Below are 16,061 nucleotides of genomic sequence, written 5' to 3' on the forward strand. Positions count from 1 at the left end.
TGTACTTCTTATAGGCTTATAGGCACCTGTTGGTATCCCACTATAATCAGTAGTTCCTTGATTGTGAGTCTACCATCTTAAAATTAGATACATTTTTGGAAAGAAAAAATAATTTCTTAGAAACATCTAGTATTCATTAATTTTCTGGAGAAGATCTGAGCAGTTAAGCTTTCAGAGTGGTAACAAAGTACTTTCTAAAAGGCAAGTGCTATGACACCATGTATGAATGTAATTCTCTTAGTAATTTACCTCTGACTATTTGGTGTCTTAACACTTTGGTTTATATCTCAGGGGTTGTCTGCAAACCAAAACTGACATATTCTGTGGTTAGCTTTTTTTTTTTAACCAAATACTTTGCTTTTATTTTATTATTTCTCTGTTATTTTGTCTTATATGGGTTAATAACTAGTCTCCATGAACTTCCCTTTGAAAGAGCCTGTAAAAGTTAGATGATTCTAAAAGTGCTCTTTGAAGTAGCAGCAAATTGGGGGTATATGCTCTGTTATATAGAAATAAATTGTCCTTGCTATTTTCTTACATTTAGCTTTGCTAAATTGTACATAATTTGAGCTAAGACCATAGGAAATTCACTTTCTGCATGGTAAAATGACCAATAAATAATCCACTTTGCTTAATGATGTACATGCAGTGCATTATTTTTTCTATTTGTAGATGAATTTAGTGACAGATAACTGTCTGTTCCCTGCTGAAACTGAAGAAACTTAGTTTTGTGTGGACATTTTTGTGGTCTTATGAATAAGGTACATGAAGATTTTTGCAGCAGTCTTAGTGGTTCAGTGGCTGCACTTTATTACCAGTGTGCTAAACTAGACCTTTTCAAATAGAGTCTGAGGGTATCAGACAATGAAAATGTGCTGTAACTAAGTAGCATGTAAATCAGTCGATTGTAAAACGTTTCACTGGGAACTTATTTTAGCTATATTTTACTTCAGACAGATTATGAGAAAATAATCCACCTGTGCATCAGTTAGGAGGTGCTGCAGGGTTTCTTACTATTTACATGAACATTTTGTGCAGTCTTTGTTATAAATTTTCAGATGACTATACTCTTTACTTTAAAGGACTATTTTTTAATTATACCTCATTTAGCTAACTAGTCTTCTAACACCTGGTAGAAAAACAGTGAGCCAGCCTTTAAACATCCAACACAATTGAGATTTTGTTTTGAACTAAAGGCACCATTGAGAAAGGTAGGAGGTAGTTTAGTTTAGAATAGAATATATATGTTATGATATTCAATAGTGCAAAAAGAAAAGTATTATCTCTCTGTCTCCATTAATAAATTTAGCTGTGCAATATAGATAAATGTTTGCAGAAATTTCTAAATAAGAGATTATAACTCCATTTTACAGGTTCTGAATGCTGAGAATCTGTATTAAGGCTATAAATTTTTTCCTGTGATCAGTTAGTAACATGTTTAAACAGACTTTCTTTTTTAGGCCATGACTTAGATTCCTTTATAAGTTTAGTTCTTAATCTTTAAAGATGAGCTTCTAAGCTAAAAATTTTTAAATGGCATTTCATAATATTGGGCTGCTTCTATCATATCCTAAAGCACTCATTTCTGCTATCAGGTTTTTTAGATGTTTTCTTTTAACAGAAAGGACATTCCTTTTTCCTTCTTGTTATATCCAAAGAAAAGGAGGTAAAAAGAAATGTCTAAAATTGAAAATCCCTGTCCTAGAGGAACCTAGAGGGAGAGGATATGCTAATGAAATTTCAAATGTTAGCACAATTTTACAGTAGAATCAGTCTTTTTTTCAGACTAATAAAATTAATGAGTGTATTCACTATGAAAAAACTTAAATGACTTAAATGTACAGAAATGAAAATGGACATTGTCACACTTTACTTCATTTTTTTTGAAATGCTTGTGCCATATGCAATTGCATTTCTTATTGCCAAGAACTAATAGAATGTCTTGTTTCATTTTCTTACCTTTTTTAAAAATGTGAATTTAATTATTATAATTCAATTCTATGAGCTAATAAATGGGCTTTATTTGTTTGCAGCTGACACTGCAATTCTTTTAATGCAAAATACCATAAACTATTTCATGAAAATGAAGTCCCTGATGGAAACAATTTAGCTTTTCCATAGATTTATTCTATTGTATTTGATTTAGCATATTTTACTTTTGCTTCATGGCTTGATGTGAAAAAAATCCTGCAGATAAAGTGGATCTGTCATGTGGTTAATCTTGTTTAAAACAATTCATTAACTGTGTACTGATACTGATGCTGTGTTTTTTTAAAAAAAAAATGGATTTTATGCCGGTGAACTTTTTTTTACAATAATGTTCGTCTAAAATAAAAACTACATAATGAAAATACTCATGACTTTCTGAAATGGATTGCATGTTTTAAAAATATTTCTTCAAATTTGCTAAGTGTGTACCTCAAAACATGGGAAACTTGAAGTCTTTTAGTAAACTCTGTGTCACACCTAGAGTTTTTTTAAAGACTTAAAAATGGCCAGGTCTCCTACTCATACTTAGTTCACAATACCTTGAGATAATTGTAGAACTGCACTTTAAATTGATTATCCCACCCTTGTTGTCCTGGCATGTTTAGTTCCTGTTGTTTTATTTTCACTCTCAAATAATACAATTTGAGGGACCAGCTATATTGATGTCACTTCCTCTACCCCTGCAGGTTCCAATCACAGCCTTTGCTTTGCAGTATTCTTTTCAAGCTCCCTATTCTTTCCTCTCTCTCGAGTCAGATCCTCACTGTCTTGGCACAGAAAACTACCTGTCTAAAAACACCCTTGCTGCTACTCCCTTCCCAACCTATAGCCTCATCCATGCCACCTTCTTCCTCTTGTAGGAGAGGCATTCCTCCTATGCTGGGCTTTCTCTGGATTCATCCTCCCGCCTCTATCTTGTTTCTCAGGAAATTCACAACTCTTTCTCTCATACCTTCCAACTGTTACCCTGTTTTATTCTTTCCCCTCAGCAGCTAAGCACCCTTACCTTTCTCCCCTTTTGCCTCAAATCCCTCTGTTACGTATTGCTCTCTTTCCTTCTCTTCTTGGCATATCTGAGCTTCTTTGAAGAATTGCCTGTAGCCCCTGTCTTCATTTCACCATTTTCCATTTATTCCTCAGCCGCCTCCAGTCTGGCCTGCACCCCTGCCACTTCACCAGCATTTTGCTTGCAACAGCCTACTTTCTAAAGCAGCAAAATTTCAGTCTTTATCTTGGTTAACCTCTTGGTAGCATTTGACCATTATATTTCCACCCCCCCCCCAGATGTTCTCTCTCCTTAACTTCTTTGACAGTATTCTTCTGACTCCCCATTTTAACATTATTTTCCTGACTCCCCTTTCTGTAACTCTTAAAAGCTTGTAGCTTCTGTGTTAGGGTGAACACTGACGAATAACCTATAAGCTGTTGTTATTATTCCTATTAATAACCTACAAGATATTATTCCTATTAAACATGGAGGAAAATCAAGATGATTAGGAAACTTAAACTTCCGGTTTTCATTTTTAGACATTTCAGAAATGGTTAAACTAATATAAAAATAGCAAATATTTATAAGTTTCATTTATTTTTTAAATTTATTTATTTATTAATTCATTTATTTATACAAGCACTGGGTACAGTCAGAAGCGCGGGAGGGTGAGAGAATTCGCCAGAGCCGGGAGCAGAGCAGGCAGAAGGAACGAAGTACACTGCTGAGGGGAGCAGCGGGCGGCAGGAGAGGTCTGCGCGCCTGCGGGACGCTCCTCTGGTGGCCGGGGAGCAGCCGGGGATCGAACCAGAACTGCAGAGGCTGCGGGCAGCTTTGCAACCCAGCGCTCAACCGCTGCGCCACCGGGGAGGCCCCAGTTTCATTTATTTTTAAAACATTCAGTGAGCATTTATTTAGTGAGCACCTTCTGGGTACTAGGGAACAACAAAGAACAAAAACAAAGTCCCTACCCTCCAAAAGTTTACATTTTAATGGAGGAGACAAATGAGCTGGTAAAAAATGCAGGGAGATGTTACCTTTATTATAGAGTGGTTAGAGAAGACCTTCAAAAACAACGTTTTTGAGGACGTAGTGGTCCGGGGACGGGGCGGAATAAAACCAGATCGCCAAAATAACCCTAAAAAGGACAGCATCTTCACCACCGTGTCATCCTTTTACGGTGAGTTATTGCCTGGGTCACCGCTATCCCAGCTCGGGATTTCTACCTGGCCGAGAATGAAGTTCCTGCAACTATGCAAATGGTAAAACGTGCTTTACAAAAGGCTCTTTTTTTTTTTTTTAAAGATTTACTTATTCATGCATACAAAAACTGGGGCACAGGCCAGAGATGCAGGGGGTGAAAAAGATTCAAGGCTCTTTTATTTAGAGATGGAATCCTGTCGCTGTCTTGAGCTGTTTTTCTTGAGTTGCTAAGGAACCATTCCTCGTTCTGCCTCCAAAGCGGGGTGCGGACCTGTCCTCTCACTACACCTCGCTGCCGGCGACGTGCATCTGTGGCGGGGGCGGGGATCCCTACCTTGCCCGCCCTAAAGTCGCCAGCGAATCTCACCCCGGGATCAGGAACTGGGGCGCCGGGAGGGGCGGCCCGGAAGCCAAGTGGGGCTGAGAGGAGAGTTATGAGGAGCGCGCCCCCTCCACCCCTCCCCATCTTCTCCCCGCCTCCACCCTGCCTCTTGCCCTGCGCTTTAATGTCTTCCACCGGCCCCTTCCGCCCGCCTCCAGGCCCGCGCCAGCCTCCCGCCCCGCGCAGTCTCCGCCTCCGACCCGCCCCCGCCCCGCCCCCCCGCCCCTGCGCCTTCCCCTCGTCCGCCCCGCCCCCAGTCCTGTCAGGCCTCCATCTCCGCCCCGCCCGCCCCGCCCCGCCCCGCCCCGCCCGGCGGTTAGCTCTGCGGGCGCTGGGCGCACCTCTCGTCGCGGCTTGGCCCCCAGGCCGGCTTCTCTTGTCACCATGACGGCGACCGTGTTCTTCGGCTGCGCCTTTATTGCCTTCGGGCCTGCGCTCGCCCTCTACGTCTTCACCATTGCCACAGAACCGTTGCGCATCATCTTCCTCATCATCGGGTGAGGCGGTTGCGCCGGGAAACCCGGACTCGGGGCTCCCCTCCCCCACCGAGGCTTCCGGCGACCCCCGGCGTGCGCCCCCAGCGGCTCGACCCGGCTGGGGTCAGGAGGGACGGAGGGTTGAGAGGGGCAGAGCCGGGGCCGCTCCCTGGGGCCCGTCGCCCTCCTCGGAGGGTCGGCGGGAAAGCTGGAGCCGCGCGACCTCGGAGGGCGGCCACTGGGAAAGGCGCGCGTGCTGTGGGGCTCAGAAGCCCCTGATGCTTGGGCTTCTTTCCGCCTAGGCTTGTGGGTGGGCTTTATGAGTCCTGAAGCCATGGGGAAATATGTGGACACGTTCAAATACGCATCTTTCATTTTTCTCGAGAGCGCCCGTTTGCCTCGTTCTCACGGGCAGCTGTAGCCCCGGAGGCGTTAAGGACCATATATATGAGCACCTGCGCACCTGGGACTTTGGAACCCACAGAAGCTCAACCCCTACCCCGAGTCCTCTGATTCGGAATGTCTGGGGGTGGGATTGGGGCTGATTATCTTTTTAAAAGCGCCCAGGTGATTCTGGTCTCCAGCTGAAGGGTGGAAACCTGTGAAAACACCAAAGCACTTGGTAAATACCGAACACTCGTGGCCAATGTGGCCATAATCCCAGTTTCCACCTGCCTGGCGGCTCTTTGTGAGCCTCACCACGTCCTCCTACCTGACCCTTAGAGTCTCACTGGCACCAGGAGAAACAGCCAGATTAGGCCAGTGTTTTCCCACCTTCTCTGTGCTTCTTCACCTCTCACAACTGTATTGTAAGGGCAGCATCACATGTGTCATACTAGAAGCAATGGAGATTTGGGCAAAAGCTTTTTAAAGCGTGTTCAAATCGCCTTCTGTGCAGCTGCACTTACCCTCCTCGCAGTGACAGAAGGATATTTTTAGGGCCTTGAAAGAAGAAAGCATTCTAGGTGGATGCGAGTCTGATTCAGGCTCTCCCTGCCCCCATCCCATTCCTACCAGCTGGGGAGCCATGACCATATCTCCCCACCTCTGCCAGCTGTCTCAGACAATAAATGAGACTAATGTACAAATCTGCAGCACCTTTTTACTTTCAACTTTTTAATATGAACATTGTAGTACTAACAAAATATTAAATCTATACTATCCCCATCCAAACAAACCAAAACAAAAAACGGGTTCTCAGCTTCTGAATTTTATTCCCATTTGTCACTGTTAATAGAGCTGTAGAGATCTTTCTGGAAAGGATATACTTGCACCTCAATGGACAAAGCACCAGTTAAGAAGAATAGCAAATAATCAGTTTCCAGCTAGACTGTCCTTGGCATAATGAGTGTGCAGATGTACTTACAAATAACGCACTCACTGAAAAAGAGTGATTTGTAGAAAAATCTCATACTCCTCCTGTACTACATGTTCGTCTCATCAGGGAAAATACATCATTTGATCCAGAACAATTGATCCAGAACATCACTTTATTAGGATTTTTTTTCTTTACTAAAGAGTCAGGAAGTCGGTTCTTTCTCAAGCAGGTCTTTTAAAATTTTTTTCTTTGCTTTTAAATCATTATTAACCCTATACTTGCATTCATTCATAACTTTGTTTTTTCCCTGATTTTCAGAGCTTTCTTTTGGTTGGTGTCTCTGCTGTTTTCCTCCTTTATTTGGTTCCTGGCAGGAACCATTACTGGCAACAAAGATGAACCAACACCGAAGTATCTGCTGATCTTTGGAGTATTAGTCTCAGTCTTTATCCAAGAATTGTTCCGGTTTGCCTATTATAGACTTTTAAAGTAAGTCAAATGTTTACATAGCATTTCCCCCCAGTTGTATTTAAATTATGGTTTAGTAATTTAAAATAGTAATATAGTGTGACATTGGAGGAATCATACCTTTTTACATAGCTCAAAGTCAAAAGAGTTGGTGTATAACCATCTTAAAAAAAGTGTTTTAGCTTTGTGACGATTTCTTCCTTCATTTACTCATTCAAAAGCATTTGAGAATTTACTCAATGCCAGGCACTATCCTAGGCACTGGGAAAGAATATCAATATGTAAATGACAAGAATCTAGCATTCATCCTGCCAACCTATATTTCAGGGTAGTCAAATAGCTGATTGGGAAAGTTTTATTAAAAAATATTATCACTAATTATATCTAATAGTCATCATTATAGCTAATTTTAAAAAAGGGTTCTTGTTTAATACAATTTTGTGGCACCTAATGAAATACTGGATTTAGGCAAGAATGATTAGGGGTTGCTACAATTGCCTGGTGGAAGGCTGAATGGTAACTTTACAGTGAAGGAATCAAACTAATAATAAACCTCTGACATAAAAAGATGGCCAGCCAGCCATTGTGTGCCTCCATTTATATGTTTTATCTGTATAAAAACCAATGAAATTCTTGAAAAGTTTTTTCTCACTTAATAGGAATTTTTATGTGATTTTTACAGAGATTATAATGATAAACTTTCCAAATTTTGCTATTTCTGTGTTTCATATGGAAAATTTACATATTCAATCCTATTTTATAATTAAATATTTTCCCAAAAGTTTTAATTGACTTTAAGCCTTCAAAGTTAGTTACTGCAAATTCATCTCTTCCAACTGCACCAGCTTTCTCCAGGGATATACTCTGATTCACTGTTATAAAGCCACATGTGCAAGGCTAATACATGGATAAATAAATAAATTGAGAAAAGGTAATAGGAGGTTCACATAATTCTTATTTTTGACCTTTAAAAATTTTTATTTTAAATAACAAGCTTTTAATAAACAACAGTAAGCAACTGAGAATATAACCATTAAAACATACAGCATCAGAGTAAAGATGCCAACCATCAATTTAAAAAATCAGCAGCACTTGTTATCATATGTTCTTTAAAATAGAATTCAAGCAGTAACAATTCACAATAAAAATTTAATGTAGTTTTAAAGAAACTATTTCTGTTGGGTCCATAATCCCTCATATAATTGGGAAAGCCAAAATGGTTTAGGTGACTAGGTTCATAGTTGCTACTGAAATGTAGTTTCTCAGGCAGTAAGTTCTTAGAGGGTCTTCTGAAAAGAGACAAGTGTTTTTCACAAAAGCCAGAAACCACAGGGGTAGTAGAGAGACAGGTACAAACATCTTGCTAACATTTGTCCTAAACATATTTTTAACTCATGCAAGACAGCAATGTAAACTTACATTCATTCTGTTGCCTGTGCTTTACCCGACTCCCTGACAGGTGAGCTCAGCATGTTTTCATACAGATATTTCTCTAATTGCTCATTATTTGAAGATCAAGGTCACAATACATTCTTCAGATTTGTGAACTGCTATCAACCATTTTCTTCCTTACTGCAAAATAGTCATTTTTGCCAGCTAATGTTTTCCATAAGCAGTTTTCAACAAACTTTAAAAGAGTTTCAAGCTCAGTATTCATTTTATCAAATTGTGCATAGCAAGTTGTGTTCATCCATTTCCCAAAGACAAGTTCACACAATTCTCCCAGAGAAAATTTTAATTTCTAGTTAATTCATAAGGAAATTCTTCCTATCTTTGTAATTATAACCCACTGAGTACTTCATGCTTTCTTTTAAGGTGAACTGAAATATGTATCCAAATAATTTCTACTAGAATCTAGACTGTGCTTACGCTCCATCTTAAAACAGCAGTGGTCTGTTTTCCTCGTTTCTTGTCACAGACCTAGTTTTCCATGGCTTTATCCTTCAGTCTTTTGTGAACTATCCTATCTGAATCAAAATTTATTATTATCTTTAATACCTAACCCTGGGTTATATGGACAATAACATCCACATAAATCACTGTGAAGTGAAGTTCTCTCTTTGACTAATATTTTCCTCTCAATCTTCTTTAGATTGAATTGTGACAGTATTGTCTTTTGAGTCAACATGAGGGGCAAAAAAAGCTGTATTTAGAACTGTACTGGCTATTTTCAATTCTTCTTTATAAATCATAATAATAATCTACCAGATTTAGCTTTTTTTTTTAAAAGATTATTTATGTATACAAGAGCTGGGGTGTAGGCCAGAGGTGTGAGAGGGTGAGAGAATTCACCAGAGACAGAGTGGGGAGCAGAATAGGCAGAATGACTGAAATATATTGCTGAGGGGAGCAGCGGGCAAGACAGGAGAGGTCTGCTGCACCATGTGGTTAAACACATTTTCTTTAAAAACAACAACAACAACAACAACTGGACATGAGTTCCCTTTTTAGGCCAGAAAGTAGGTCACCTGTGGGGTCCATGAAGACCTCACATGAAACAACTGATTTGAAACACAACTTGATCTTGGAACTATATTTTCTTTCAGGGAGTCATGAGGTTGACTTTGGTTATATAGTTAAGACTTGGTTAGTAGAGTGATAAATATATTCTCTTTTTGTTTCTGGAAATGAGATAATTAAGTATTACATAAATTTCACAGATGTAGCCAAGACATAACATCTCAATAACATCTCTTATAATAGGTTTCTGATGATTTGTTCTTGCCAATATGCCAGGCCTTCTGTGTTTTCTTGTTGCTTTTAATAACATACTAAAATTTAATAATGAAACATTTAAATTACAAATTGAAAATTAGGATGCCAATGCATAGAAGCAAAATCTTAGAAATGGTTTAAAAAAGAGATTTATTTCTATTATCTCTTGGAAATATTAAAAAGCAACAAACAGATTGCAAAGATGGCATTTAAATTTCCACAGGAATACTGTATTCTTAACATTTAACTGTGTTTGAATAGTCTGGTATGCAGCAGTTAACTGCCATTCTGAAACTTAACTTTTACTCTAGAGTATTATAAAATAGTTAAAATCTCCTTTCTCACCTCTGTCCCCTTCATGGGCTGCTTAGGCAAGTGGAATCTCTGTTATGTTTGTCATCTTGTTTCTTTCAAGACTAAAAACTTCTCATTTATCCAAGAGACATAGAGGTGGCTTCCAGACCATTGCTGGTCCCTGTTCTTTCATATCAGTAGGCATGCCCCTTTTTGTCAGCACTGGTGTGCACCTGTACTAGGACCTAGCTCAGTACTCTGCTGTGGTCTAAGGAGCGCAAAGAGCAGTGACCCTCCTCACCCCTGCCTAGAGGCTGTGCTTGTAATAACGCAGCCTCTGGTTGCACTAGGTTTTCCTGTCAGCAGCACCATTGGCTCCTATTGGTTCAGCTTTTTCACATGTGATAATTCTAATTTTGAAACAAACATAATTTGAAATACAGAACTTCACAGTTAGTGACCCCTTAGAACTTCAGGTTCTAAAGTCTGACTTAACTGAAGTGGCTAAATGAGTATCTTACTCTTTGTTCTTTACTGCCTTGTTACTTCCTGGTTTCCTCCTGAAATGAAATCTTTCAGTGGCATTAACCTATGGTTCCATGGGACTACAAGCTGAACCCAAGTCTCCATTTTTAATGAGGGCAATGAGGGGTTAAGTCCACATAAGGAAGGGATTATGGCTGTCAGTCTGCAGACTCCTATTGTCAGTGAGTTCAGAGAGGCAAAATGCATCTTTAATGAGCCCTTGGATTATTGTACAGTTTTTCATAGCAAGTTTTAGAAAGGTGGATTTTTTTTTTTTTTTAATACAAGCACTGGGTACAGTCAGAAGCATGGGAGGGTGAGAGAATTCACCAGAGCCAGAGCGGGGAACAGAACAGGCCGACTGACGAAATACACTGTTGAGGGGAGCAGCGGATGTGGCAGGAGAGGTCCGTTGCGCCATGTGGGATCCTTGCCGGTGCCTGGGGATCGAACCGGCGCTGCAGAGGCTGTGGGCAGCTTTGCAGCCCAGCGCTCAACCGCTGCGCCACTGGGGAGGCCCTAGAAATGTTGGATATTATGTAGTTATTCATTTACAATAGCTAAACTATGGAAACAACCCAAATGCCCAAAAATAGATGACTGGATCAAGAAGATGTGGTACATATACACAATGGAGTATTACACAGCAATCAAAAAAGATAAACACATGCAGTTTGCAGCAACATGGATGGAGCTAGAAGGGATCTTGCTCAGCAAAATAAGTCAGAAAGAAAAAGAAAAATACCGGATGGTCTCACTCATAGCAGGAATTTAGAAAACCTAAATAAGAGACCAGGAAAAAGACTAATCAAGACAAAGTAAAAATCAAAATCAACAAGCAACTATAAAGCAGAGACACACTGAGGTGGGGGGGAGGGAGCAGCGGGGAAAGGAAGGATTAGAGTCAAAATAAGGGGGGGGGTTCAATTGTATGGGGAATATAACCAAAATGAAAATGCATACATTGTGCAAAGATGAAAAAAGTTGTAAGAATTATATAAAATATTTAAATAAAAAAAAGTACTACCTCTGTCAAATATTTGCTACTGAATTTGGTGCCAAGATTAAAATGTGGAGTTTGCACCAACCAGTTTTTATACATGTATGGAATTGATACAAAATGTTTATCATTGCAGTGTAATATAAACTTATTTCCTGGGTCAAACCTCAGGAAAAGTCCTTCATCTTGACTGACTGACTGACTGACTGACTGACTGAGTGAAATTATAACTTTCAGCCTAGCAAGGAGTTACAAGATTAGGAATTGATATGTGACCACAAGTGATAGCCCTTTCTACATCCGTTAAAAAAAAAATCCAAGTTATGATACTGTATTTTGCCTAAAATGTACATTAGAAATATTTTTTGTTTGGGTTGAAACTTATTTATTCAATTTTAAAGTCTTATAATTCTGATACCATAAATATTTGGTAATTTTAGAAAATCTTCCATTTATTAAAAAAACAATATGATAACCATTGCTACAGTTTTTAAGAGTTTATTTTTAAAATTTCTGAAATGACATATCTATTTTATATGCATATTTCTTGACGCCTTCCCTTACATGTACATGCAAAAAGAACAAATGAGAAAGACAGTATGGTATAATTTTATTGGTAGTTTTTCGAATTTATATTTTTAAAAATGAGCTTTTACTTTTTTGTTCTTTCAAACAAAGAAGTTTTCACATCAGTGTAATGGTCAACTTAAAAACACTGCCCTTCAGCCATCAAATATTTATTCTATCCATCAGGAACACGGAAACTGACAATGTTTCGTACTTTTGCACTTCCTTATGTTAGTATTGAGAACTATTAGTGCCACAGACCTTTCCCCCACAAACTTGCAACATCAAAAACAAGGAAGTTTATGAAACGTTTGAATTCATGTGTATGTATTTAATCTATTTGTGATTGCAATGCTTTACCAAATAGCAAATATCTTTTATTCATTACTGAGCAACAAATCCTTCAAAATGTGTTGATTCTATTGTACTATATATACCTTTCTATGCATTTGTTGATAATTGCTATTTATATTTGCATATGTATGTGTGTATGTCTGTCTAAGCTATAATTAGCCTTTAACAACATTCCTGTGACAATTAAGTTTATTTAGGAAAACCAGACGTTGTGATTGGTTACTGCTCCAAAGAGAGAGGACAACAGTCACTTAAGTTTTTGACTCATGTCCTTACTACCAAATGATGTTTCCAAATGAAGAACACTGAAATGGCAAATTCTTTCTTTTGCATCTAGAAGAGCAAAGGACTCTTAAAATTATTCTTGTTGGGCCTCCCCTGGTGGTGCAGCAGTTGAGCGCTGGGTTGCGAAGCTGCCCGCAGCCTCTCCAGCACCGGTTCGTTCCCCAGCTGCTCCCCCGCCACCCAAGGAGGGTCCCACTTGGCGCCCAAACCTCTCCTGGCGCCCTCTGCTCCCCTCAGCAGTGTACTTCGGTCCTTCTGCCTGCTCTGCTCCCCACCCTGGCTCTGGCGAATTCTCTCACCCTCCCACGCTTCTGACTGTACCCAGTGCTTGTGTAAATAAATAAATAAATCTTTAAAAAAATAAATAATAAAATAAAGTATCTAAAAAAAATTATTCTTGTTACTATTTTGGTTGAATTTTTTTTTAAGACTATTACTTCTGCAGTTTCATTTTTTATTTTATTTTTTTTAAAAGATTATTTATTTATTTATACATACAAGCATTGGGTACAGTCAGAAGCGCAGGAGGGTGAGAGAATTCACCAGAGCCAGAGCGGGGAGCAGAACAGGCAAAGTGATGAAGTACACTGCTGAGGGGAGCAGCGGGCGGCAGGAGAGGTCTGCGTGCCATGTGGGACCCTCCCCGGTGGCCGGGGAGCAGCCGGGGATTGAACCAGCACTGCAGAGGCTGAGGGCAGCTTCGCAACCCGGCGCTCAACCGCTGCGCCACCGGGAAGGCCCTATTTTGGTTGAATTTTGATTGTCTTAATTTGATGTAATCAATGATGTTTTATGTAATGAGTGTGCAAACTGTAATGAATATGCATACCTTGCAATTTAAGTTAACATAGTGACCAAAATATAAGTGTATTCTGGTTAATCTATTTTCCTACTTTTAGAGTTAATCTAACTTATTTTTGTTTAAGAACTGTTGAAAAGGTGTTCTGAAATGTTTGGTTCTATTTTTGCTTTAATAATTGTACTTTGTAGTGAATATATAAATATATCCTTTGAGTCAGTATCATTCAGTATCATTGTCACACTTTCTAGTCAACCAAGGTTAGTAATAGTGACACTGGTGGAAATGACCAACCATATCTAGCATGCCTAATAAATCCATGGGGGTGGGGAGGGGGGTAGGCAGTACTCATGGTGTATTTGTGAATTATCTACCACAGAAATATGAATATGATGACTCCAAAGATTATTTCTTACTGAGCAGTATTCTGTTGTTTCAGTCACATAGTCACTTCCTTTTCTGAAAGTAGCATTTTAGTCTCCCCTGAAACCTGTTTGAGGATGTAAAAATAATTTAAAATATTTCCTGATATTTTAGAATCAGGAGAATATCCTTAGGTACCCATGTGAGAGTTCAGACCATTAGTATTGTAGCATTTAAGAATAAGGAGGGTTTAATGTTTACCAACCATTGGTAAAGGTGGCTTCTTTGAGAAATTGCTGCCTTAATGAATTTTGAATAAACACAATTTAGGTTATACACAGTGGAAGGTAGAGGTGGTGGTAAAGTAAATATAACCCAGACAGAAGATACAACAAAGCACCAACAAAGTAGGGATGAAAATAGAGTACTTTGGGAAGTGGATTAAAATTCAGTGTTGGATGCCATAAGTATTTGAGCTCAATAAATTATGGAAGGATTGCTTTTTCTCTTATTAAACTCAATCCTAATGGCTTGTTTACTTATATATTTTTTTCTCTTCTATCTGGAAGTCAGTAAAAGGCTTAAGTTGGTTGGTTTTAAGTTAACTGAAAATTTGTTGGATTTTGTTTAAACAGGTTTTAGATTTAGAGTAAGCTGCTCAAAGTCTCAGTAAGTATTTGGATTTTGAAGTATATTGTTTATTTTCCTGATATATTACAAAAATTGTGTGTTTTTAATTTAGGAAAGCCAGTGAGGGTTTGAAGAGTATAAACCCAGATGAACCCGCACCCTCTATGCGATTACTGGCTTATGGTAAGTGAGAACTGCCTGATGTCATTAAGAAAAAATATCAGATCTGGCATAAAAGCCATTTTTATTTTTTATTTCTTTGTAGGTTTATTTCTTTTGTAGGTTTCAAGTAGTATTTTATTACTACCTTGGCCTATTGGTGTACATTCTTTTTCCAACTTTCTAGGGCCTATGTAAAAGGGAAATTATTGCAGGTAACTCTTCTCTGTGTACCCACTAAATATTAACAAGGTTTAAAAGTTAGGTTTATAACATGTATACACTCAAGTTAACAATTTTATGTGATATTACAATTACCTCTGTAGGTGGTTACCATGACTTGGTTATACTAGGACTCTTCCTATTAATATAGACTATACCTCTCTATATATATTTTTTTTGCAGAATTAAATTTTAAAGGTTGGGTTTGGGTCTAGGTCATTAAGTTTAGTTACCCCAGTTTAACCCAGGGATCGCTTTTTATAATATCCACTCACACATCAAATACAATTCCAAGCTGTCAAACTTAATTCCACTGACTACAATATCATAAAGTAAAGCCACACGTTAGCATCATATCCATCTTTGTCTCACCTATTGATTCTGTGCCTGTCTAGATATTTTTCTTACCTTTTTCATTTCTCTGCTACACTCCATGGTTAATTTCCTTCCCCCTCTCTACCCCCTCTCTCTTCATTCTTCTCATAGCCAAGCACTTGCCTTTTTGGAGCCCTTTCTATTGCTTTTCCAACAGCATGTATACTCTTCCCTTTAACAAAAAAATAATATTCCTTAATCCTTGGAACTTTGCTTTGAAAAGAAATCATAGCATGAATAGATTTTAATAGTGTTTTTCTTCCTCCTTAGTTTCTGGCTTGGGTTTTGGAATCATGAGTGGAGTATTTTCCTTTGTAAATACGCTGTCTAACTCCTTGGGACCAGGCACAGTGGGCATCCATGGAGACTCTCCCCAGTTTTTCCTGAATTCAGGTATGTACCTGGTAACTATGACTGTTCAGATTTCTGATATAATGGTCAACCTTATTGGGATCTGCTAACTTAGGAATTAAAGTGAATAGAAATGTGTGTTATGCCTTCTAGCATCAAAATACTGTTAGATGCTACAGAGTAAAGGATCTAAGAAGGGAAAACTTTTGGTTAGAGTATTTTAGAATTTTAGATTGCAATATAGCAAGCATAAAATTAATTTTTATTTTGTTATACTAATAGTGTTGCTGTGTAGTTGAAATAGTACAAGTGAATTTTTATAGGCTATATACTCTTGTTTTTATTAGTTTATATTTATCTTCAGTGTAAACTCTTTGTCATTTTGGCTCCCTTTTGGAAGGCAGTATAATTTAATCTTGACATTGAGTGGAGAAAAGATTCTTGTTGAATGTGAAGTAATGTAATACACCTAAAAGTATATTTAAGCATACATGTATCATTTAAAGAATAATACCCCATTTCTCCTGTACCTTAAGAACCAAAACATTAACAGCAACTTGAAGTCTGGAGTTCCTCATTGCTAACCATTGTCCTGATT

General features: G+C 38.6%; 1 protein-coding gene across 2 annotated transcripts in view; it reads left to right on the forward strand.

Annotated features, from left to right (window-relative positions):
• Positions 1–4,946: 4,946 nt before the first annotated feature.
• APH1B (aph-1 homolog B, gamma-secretase subunit) overlaps positions 4,947–16,061 on the forward strand; it is a gene marked incomplete at both ends in the record, with an annotated part of 35,851 nt that continues 24,736 nt past the window's right edge. The window contains 4 exons of one of the 2 annotated variants that reach the window (XM_084240999.1): positions 4,947–5,059; positions 6,675–6,845; positions 14,469–14,539; positions 15,383–15,505. In XM_084240999.1, the coding sequence (XP_084097125.1) occupies positions 4,947–5,059; positions 6,675–6,845; positions 14,469–14,539; positions 15,383–15,505 (478 nt within the window). The remainder of the gene's footprint in view (positions 5,060–6,674; positions 6,846–14,468; positions 14,540–15,382; positions 15,506–16,061) is intronic. The other variant, XM_084241000.1, reaches the window with a different exon arrangement.

The sequence above is a fragment of the Talpa europaea genome (assembly GCF_964194135.1).
Source record: "Talpa europaea genome assembly, chromosome: 8".
NCBI classification, from domain to species: domain Eukaryota; kingdom Metazoa; phylum Chordata; class Mammalia; order Eulipotyphla; family Talpidae; genus Talpa; species Talpa europaea.